We start from the raw sequence: 9,014 nt of genomic DNA, 5'->3' as shown, positions 1-9,014 counted from the left end.
GGTGGGAATAAGGAAAATGATCTCCATCCAGTCTTCCACTGGTCGTGACAGAGAAGACAAGCGCTATGTACATAATTTACAGGTTAGTTGTACGGGGGACATTCTTCTAGCTCTTTTCGACAAGCACAATGAACAGTCCTATCCTAAGAACTGCAAACCTTTCTGGTAGCGTGCATGTTGGGTGAGCGACACCGGAAGTTGGGTGAGCTGGAAACAAACTCACTACTTCCATTTCCAGGGCCGCTAACCACTGGACTATGCACGCTACCATGGAAAGTGTGTACCTTAGTAGTACACATATTTCAGGGAGTACATACAGTACTAGTCAGACTCAGCCTTCTGTTTTACTGTACTCTCTACAGATATCTCTTTTCTACTCAATAAGTAAGTAAGTAAGTCAATGTACGGGGTTAAACTGCCCTTACGGGGTGGCATGCCCTTTCTCTGGCTGATACAAGATGGGGTACGTGCACCAGGCGAATTTACTTGATAATGAATGAGGACCAAGGAAATGCTTTGATATTGCCTTCTGTACAGGTATAAATTATGACCTGTACAAACTTAATTTCCTTTAAGATGAGAGTCTCCCCATGATGTGTAAGATGTCTTGAACGTGGAGATAGATTAGAGTTATGGGAATATCTGTCTTACTTTTATGGCCACAGAGTCAGAATCTAACCAGGTCAATTGCTTAAGCCTGACATGATTGACTTTAATGTAGGATTTTTAGGACTTAGCTGTGACAAGGTGTTCAATATGATATGGATTTATGTGTCTATATCAGAGCTGTCTCCAGCTTTTTTTTTCGTCCTACTCATTGTTGGGGAACCCATAATGTTGATTTTCCTTGCTAAATGTGTCATTTTAAGCTCATTGAAATTTTCAACAGTTTCATGCCATCGAGTTTAGATTTTGATGGATGGATGAGGTAATGTTTCTTTTCCCTCCAAGAGAACAAGAATGTTTCTGTCCTGGGTAAGATGGTGTCTGACAGACATCTAAACGTTTTGCCCAGAACCAGAGTATTTCATGAAGTTATTTACGGAGTGACTTTTCTTGTTTTGCAGAGAGGGTCTATAGAAAAGCAGTCCACCGGCAGCAAGTTTCCCCCCAAGAAACCTGCGACCCCCACAAAACAGGTGAGACATTCCGTCGAGCTCAAAATGTTTGTTTATTCATTTATTTATTACAATTTACCACATTTGTGGAAGACCTTTGTACGAAGACTAAAGCCGACTGCTTCCTACCCCTATGTCAGGAATCCCAGTAGCAGTGTATTAATCAAACCATGGATAGTGAGTGAATGAGTGAGTGAGTGAGTGAGTGAGTGAGTGAGTGAGTGAGTGGGTGGATGGGGTGTGTGAGTGAGTGAGTCTGTGAGTGAGTGAGTGTGAGTGAGTGAGTTGAGTGAGTGAGTTGAGTGAGTGAGTTGAGTGAGTGAGTGAGTGAGTGAGTGAGTGAGTTGAGTGAGTCTGTGAGTGAGTGAGTGTGAGTAAGTGGGTGAGTGTTAGTGAGTGAGTGAGTGAGTGAGTGAGTCTGTGAGTGAGTGAGTGTGAGTAAGTGGGTGAGTGTTAGTGAGTGAGTGAGTGAGTGAGTGAGTGAGTGAGTGAGTGAGAGAGTGAGTAGGTGAGTGGGCGAGTGAGAGAGTGGGCGAGTGAGTGGGCGAGTGAGTGAGTGAGTGAGTGAGTGAGTGTGTGAGTGAGTGAGTGAGTGAGTGTGTGAGTTAGTGTGTGAGTGAGTGATGAGTGAGTGAGTGAGTGAGTGAGTGAGTGAGTGAGTGAGTGAGTGAGTGAGTGAGTGGGTTAGTGAGTGTTTGAGTGAGTGAGTGAGTGAGTGTGACCTGGATAGACAACCCTAACCATAGGTACTCATTTCCACCAGAGTGAAGTGAGGAAAGTCGTGTAAACTGCCTTTCCAAGGGCACAAGATCAGTAGCCTATCGGCGGATTCGAACCCAGGACCTCAGGGTTCTGGGCCACACATCCTGCCGTTATGCCATATGACTGTTTCAAGTTAGCTTGATTAAATCTCGCTTATAGCAGGCAGCCTAACATCTGCAGGCCTCTGCGGGGAGGGCCAGTTACAGCCCCAGACAGCAAAGTTTGTGTTACACAGACTTTGTTTCAAGTTAGCATCATTTTTTTTACAATCCAAGAACCATTGCAAGAAGTAAAATTGGTACGGCCTAGCTTCTACACATTTCAGTTGACCCATTCCAAGTTAATGTTTCATGACCTTCAAAGGAAGAAGAATTGCTGAGACAAGGATCTGTCTGCCTTAATTGAACATAACGGTTATTCTTAAGACGACCTACTTCAAGCACATTAACCTCTTAAAGAAAGTTGTTATCTTCACTTCCAACTGTTCCCTGACCTCATTTGGGGTCCTCCATTCAAGTAACTGACTTACTTTCTCTCTGGAAGTTTAGCTGATAAGAATCTGGAGTTCTGATTCTGGTTCTCGCAAGATCTCGCAAGAGGTGTTCATCACGTAGTTTGCCCACAATTCCCCCGTATGACGTCGTCTCGTCATATGCCCATCTTTAAGGAAAAGGTGGTCTCATAGCCTTTTTAACTCTATAGGGGCAGTGGCTTGTTATCTTCTATGTCTAGGGCTGACACGTATTAGAATTCGGTTTGCCAGTTATGCGGGAAAAATTTAGCAGTATAGCAGGTAAAACCACCCTAGGCCTTCTGTGTAATATACCAGCTTCTGTATCTGTATCTGTATCTGCATAGGCCATAGCCAGTTTAACTGCCCTTAAACGTAACACACCCTGTCTGTGCCATTACCAGTTCCATACGTCATAGTTCATAATTGTTACGTCAACGTTAAATGTCAAAAGTACATCATCATCATACAAACGTTGACATCAGAGATTAACATCATTCCTCACGGGTAAGATGACATTTAGGGTGCATTAAGTTCCTCAGCATGAAACCTGGCGGCATAAAGAGACTGTGATCGGTACTTAGTGGGAATTAGTGTTATCTGGATGCTTTTGAACATCATCTCTATTTTCCTACCGTAATACACACTCCATCAATTGTGGCATATACACCTTGTTATGTTTTATCAGCACAGGCCACACCAATAAATTTCCTTTGTTTATCGACATTTTGGAGGAAAACTTAGCTCGCGGTAAAAAAAATCATTGGACCGGATTAGAAAATGACCAGATTATATCGGCTGGGGTTTATGCATTTTGGCACTTAGCAGTTCAAGAAAATGACAAGAGCGAAGCAGAGTAGAGTAAAATATGGTCATTTCTACCAAGTTTCTTCAGTTTACACGAAGGCAGAAATTTGAAACGAATGTTGGATACTCCGCCAAATTTATTCCTTAAGTTTGTAGAAAATTGGACCATTGTTTTGAGTATCAGGATGTTTTTAAGCCTGGACCAGAATTTTCTGTGCAGGTAGCAGTACTCACCACTATACATGTACATGTAGTTTACTGGATCAACCTTCTGAGGAATAAGTTACTGTAAATGCATTTAAGTTCGCGGGGATTTAATGTCGCGGTAGCGGGAAAAATGTTGTGCTGCTCCTATGGCTAATTAATCAGCCGTAGGTTGATTAAAAGGGTATGGGATGAACGAATGAACGAACGAAGCGGGAAAAACAACTTTTCGCAGTGGTTTTCAGTTCGCAGTAGTACCATGCATTGTAGACTCGTACTGCTATGGAAAAATGTTCGCGGAAGTTTAAATTTCGGGGTGAAGAGGCCGCCGTGAAAACCGCGAACATTAAACCACCGCGAAAGTTTCTGCATTTACAGTACAGTCAATATGCACAGAAAGATGCAATTCAAATTTCAAGGCCACAGCTGTTATCTGTGGAGTACAGGCAAAGTTTATCAGGTGGAATCCTGCATAGTGGAATTTAATGATACTCTTTATGGCCCTTTTTTACAAAGAGAAACATACAATGGAACTTTATGTCTCACAGATTTGATAGTGATCAGTTGATTGATTGATTGATTGATTGATTGATTGATTGATTGATTGATTGATTGAAACATCAACATGATTGGTAATATAAAGATACAAACAAATTGAAATAAGAACAGTTTTTCCAGATAGCTACATACATATATTGAATTATTGTTCTGCCAGCTCATTCTAGTGACACTGAAGAAGAGTAATTGATGTCACTCGAAACATCCGGAAGTAATCTCTGTTTTTTATCTAGTAACTGTTGTAGAAATTGATTTGTATTTTGACTGATTTTTTTATTGTTTTTTTATTGATTGATGGGATTAAACCTATACTGATTAAATTATGACCACATCAACCAACCATAAAAAAGAGAGAAATCTCCATATGTCAGTGGAAACTCCTGCTCCTTTCATGACCCAGAATTTGTTTCCAGGCAGCTTGTTGTAGTTTTAGCAGCACTTGAGGATTGAGATATGCAAGTTCTGTTGTGGGAGGGTCTGCATGGGGGTATACAGAGCAGGGTTTGTACAAAGAAGTCACAAATTTGTCTTTCGGAAGGGACGTAAAACGGGGGTATTCCAGGAGCATGTAAATCTGGCTCATTACTAAAAAATTGGGTATCTACTGGCTGCAAACAATACACCAAATGTATAATTATTATCATTATTATTATTGGAGACTTGAGTTAGAATTAACCTACATAATATATATTATTACCCTGGATTTACTCTGAATCAGAGCAGTTACTAGAAAATTACCCAGAATTAAAATGTCTTACTAGTATTCATTCATTATTCTGATTTGATTAAATGGGTCAGCCTGCTTTACCTTTGGAATTGACTAGGTCATTCCATGACATTACCTAGTATTTTCCATTTTCATGTGCAATTGAACTTCCTCACTTTCTTGATATTTTTTTCCAATTTTATATGACATATATGTACAATGTAGCAACTTTGCATAGTATGGTTATTTTTTTTGGTAAAAAATGACTATAATTGGGGCACATTGGTGTGCATTGATACCATCCGTATAATTGAATCAATTTGGTCTTGGGGTAAAACCCCATGCAGACCCTTTGGAGGTTTTGTAGCAGACCCCAGTCAGGTGATTATTTCCATCTGTGGATCTGGTTAGGTTCAAACCTGGGGAAGGTCCATTTTACACCCTGGTTGGATTGTGGTTATGTCCAAATACTGGGGAAGGTTCAGTATACATCCTGGTAGGGGCTCTGGTTAGGTTCAAGAACTGGGGATGGTCCATTGTACACTCTGAAGGGTGTGTGGTTAGGTTCAACCACCGGGGAAGGTACATTTTACACCCTGGTGGGATTCTGGTAAGGTTCAAACACTGGGAAAGGTTCATTTTACACTCAGGTGGGGCTTTGGTTAGGTTCAACCACTAAGGGAGGGTACATTTTACACACTGGTGGGGTGCTGGTTATGTACAAACACTGGGGAATATTCATTTTACACCCAGGTGGGGGCTCCAGTTAGGTTCAGACACTGGGGAAGGTTCATTTTACATCCTTGTGGGGGCTTTGGCTATGTTCAACCACTGGGGAAGGTTCATTGTACATCCTGTTGGGGCTCTGGTTTGGTGTAAACACTGGGGATAGTTCATCTTACACCTTGATTGGGGTTATGGTGATGTTGAAACACTGGGGAGGGTTCATTTTACAATCTCATGGGGGCCATGGTGACTTAGGCCCAATCTACACACAGTTTTTACCGATATCTGTGGAGATGTCGGGAGGGATCTAGAACGTAGGGGGCCGGACACCCATGGCGCTTGCAGTCATAAACATATAGCGCGATTTTCCACATGGCGTTATATGCTAATGAGCCTTCCCGAAGTCGGGAAGCATCTACACGCGCGCCAAGCTGTTGGGGACCCCTGCTAAGCTATTGGCAAGGTATCATAGTATTCGTTCGAATGGTCCGAACCTTTCGGGAGAAATTTTCCCGATATCGTAATGGCGATGTAGTAGTTCCATCTAGACGATGAAAAAAAGTTGTCGGTGAGAGATTGTAGGCTCGCCGATATCGGGAAAAACTGTGTGTAGATCGTGCCTTATGCAGTGGCTGTCACTCAAACCCTGCCACAGTTAGGAATGCAGGGCATGTCTGCAGTTCCAAAGGAAGGTGCTAGGTGGCTAACAATTTATCTGTATGTCCCTTGGACCAACAACTACCCATGTACTAAATATCATTACGATCCACCCCTAATTTCTTGAGTTTAACTGTTTAATATCAAACAAAATATTTTAAAAACAGCGCCAAAATATATTCTCCAATTTTCCCTTCAAGATTTTATCAGCCCCTCTTTCATATTATAATAATCATTAGTTTTTAAACCAAAGTAGTATATGGCCCCCACGAAGCCCCCAGGCCTTAGTGGTGGTGACCTGTACAGTGGCTGTCACTCAAACCCTGCCACCGTCAGGAATGCGGGGCATGTCTGGGTCCCAGCTGGTCAATGGAACTCTCTACCGGCCAGTCCGGCTCTCTCCACCGCTGGCCGCAACGCCACCACCAACCGGTCAGTCCGCCCTGCTTGTTGTCATGGTTACGGTCGTGTGTCCGGTGGCGTTGTCGTTGAGTCACACGCGTGTGGGTTCTGTGTGTTATTTGGTGGTTTGTCTTGTAGTAGTGGACCAACTAGTCTGGGGGGGAGGGGGGCGTGTGTGTTATTATCTTGAGTCAAAGCATATGGTCACCTTTCTTGGGTTTGTAGTATTACGGTTACAGTGCACCCTGACATAGGGAAGTTTATTGAAAAGAGTCTAGCAAAGTGGCATACTCTGGCTTATATTGCATTGATATGTTATGTTTCTGTCAGCATATCAGTGCTCTTGTTGTTGTTGTTGTTGTTGTTGTCTTTGTTTGACGTCTATTATTTTGCTGATTTTGCATTTAAGGGCTTCCTTGGAAATCAGTTAAGAAGGTATTACCCTTAACATGCAAAAATGACTAAATAAACACATGGTCTCTTGGTTCTGTATCAAGTCAAAAGTCTCTCAAGGTATTTACCACTACCAGTTGAGAATTTTTCCCATTAATTATTGCAATGCCCACTTGACAGAAATTTTTCTATCACTGTGTACAAATCTAGTTCCTTCTTCCTTCAATTCCTAGACCGGTGTTTGAATGAGTTTTGTTCAAATTTTGGTATTTCTGTATCTAATCTTTACTCGCTGATTTTTGTCTGTCAAGGAACAGTCATGAGATTTTTTCTGGATGTGCTGAAAAATTCTGAATGGTGGATTGATGACCACTGGATAAATTTTATGTCATGAGGACACACAAATTCAATTATCAATTATTCTGATTCTCGTACAGTTTTATGTAAAATCTAAACCTGTAGACACGTGACATTACTAATAAATGCAGAGGTCTGCATTTGACGCTATTCACTTCCTGAAATGTGTGTACGATGGTAACGATAGTTCACCTTTATCCGAGGGGTAACCTATATTCGTTGATAACGGGGTATTTTTCGATATCAAGTCGACATTGGTTTCAATCTGCAATATTTTCAATACGTACATGTTAAATATTGCAGTTTTAAACCACCGTCCATCGACTTGATATCCAGAAAGACACTTTTAAAAACAACGGATATAGGTAACCCGATAAGGGTGAACTAGCGTTACTGAGACTTTCTCCTAACACTGTTTTCAAAATAGTATTTCAACTACTAATACTATTTCTTAAAAATCCTGAGAATTAAGAAATAAACCTGCAGTGACCTCGTGCTATGATTATATATTAAATGGCACCGTGAGAGTAATTTTATGGGTATGCCCAACACTTGACATCTACAAAGGTTACACGTGTTGATATATTTTATTAGCCAATAAAATACACGAAGCCTTGGTCGCTTTTTCCTTATAAAACGGCCGTAAATGGCGTAGTGGTGGATTATCATAAATTCTATCGACCTAGACAATATATAAATACATCAATTTTTGATGCACATCATACATAGTACATGTACGAATATTATATGAAGCTCGTGCCCTTAAATGCACTTTAGAAATACAATTTACAGAATCAGAGAAACTAGGGCTGGGTACCGGTACAAAACCGGTTTTTCTTATTGGATCGGTCCAGAAAAACCGGACCTGAAAAAATCAGGTGGACCGGATGTTGGACCGATTAGAACATTAACAGATTATTTTAACAGACATTCACACGTTTTGGCGCTTGCAGGTGGAAGAAAATAACAAGAGTGAAGTAGAGTAGAGTTTATAGTAATTTCTACCAAGTTTTACAGCCAATCGTACAGGTACAGTTAGCGTTGTAGGATTTTAAAACGCCAGTGTAAGTCTAATACTCCACCAAACAGATTTCTTTGTAGTGAAATGGACCATTGGTATGAGTCATACTGCATTAGGTCCAGGTTCAGGTCTGGACCTGGACCTGGACCTCTGGACCTGAACCGGACCTGGACCTGAATTTTCTGTACCGGTACCCACCCCTAATAGAAACAGATCTTCTTCCTTATGTTATTGATGCCAAGCCATATGCTAACGACATCAGGGATTTTTCTCGGATACTGATTGAGTTATGAATTGATTTCATTCATTATTAATGTAGGGTTTTTTACGACTTCCTAGTGATACTTGTTAGTTTTTAATGTAGGTAGTTCTTAAAAAAGGTACTAGGTAGTAAGAATGTGTTTTACTACATGCAAACACAAAGTCTAATGTATTTTTTGTTTCTTTGAACACTCAAATCGGACTGCAGGCCACTTTTCCTTGAGGCCATAAGGGAAGAGGCAAGGGTCAGTCAACGTATATAACATACAGAGATGCATTTTAAAGTCCTAATGAATCCGGTATACTCGTATATGTACAGGTTCATGTAAGGGCAGATAGAGCTTATGATACATGGTTTATCTAATTGCATAAGGAATGTGATTTTTTCTTGTACACAATTGAAAAGGGTATTCCTCTCATAATAATGATGGGATGAAACAAAGATAAAGCTTGAGGAAGACATCTCTGACCACACCCCCTTTCCCTCCGTCCTCTTACTAATGCTTCCTCTTCAACTTCTGCTTTTCTTAC

General features: G+C 41.0%; 1 protein-coding gene across 1 annotated transcript in view; it reads left to right on the top strand.

The window, feature by feature from the left end:
• Positions 1-6,396: 6,396 nt before the first annotated feature.
• LOC118425093 (mucin-22-like) overlaps positions 6,397-9,014 on the top strand; it is a gene marked incomplete at its 3' end in the record, with an annotated part of 11,508 nt that continues 8,890 nt past the window's right edge. Inside the window, exon 1 of the mRNA XM_035833911.1 lies at positions 6,397-6,481. Within this exon, the coding sequence (XP_035689804.1) occupies positions 6,397-6,481 (85 nt within the window). The remainder of the gene's footprint in view (positions 6,482-9,014) is intronic.

This window comes from Branchiostoma floridae, chromosome 10 (genome assembly GCF_000003815.2).
Source record: "Branchiostoma floridae strain S238N-H82 chromosome 10, Bfl_VNyyK, whole genome shotgun sequence".
In the NCBI taxonomy this organism is placed as follows: domain Eukaryota; kingdom Metazoa; phylum Chordata; class Leptocardii; order Amphioxiformes; family Branchiostomatidae; genus Branchiostoma; species Branchiostoma floridae.
The sequence above is the reverse complement of the archived record's forward strand: the minus strand, read 5'-3'. Positions and strand labels throughout refer to the sequence as shown.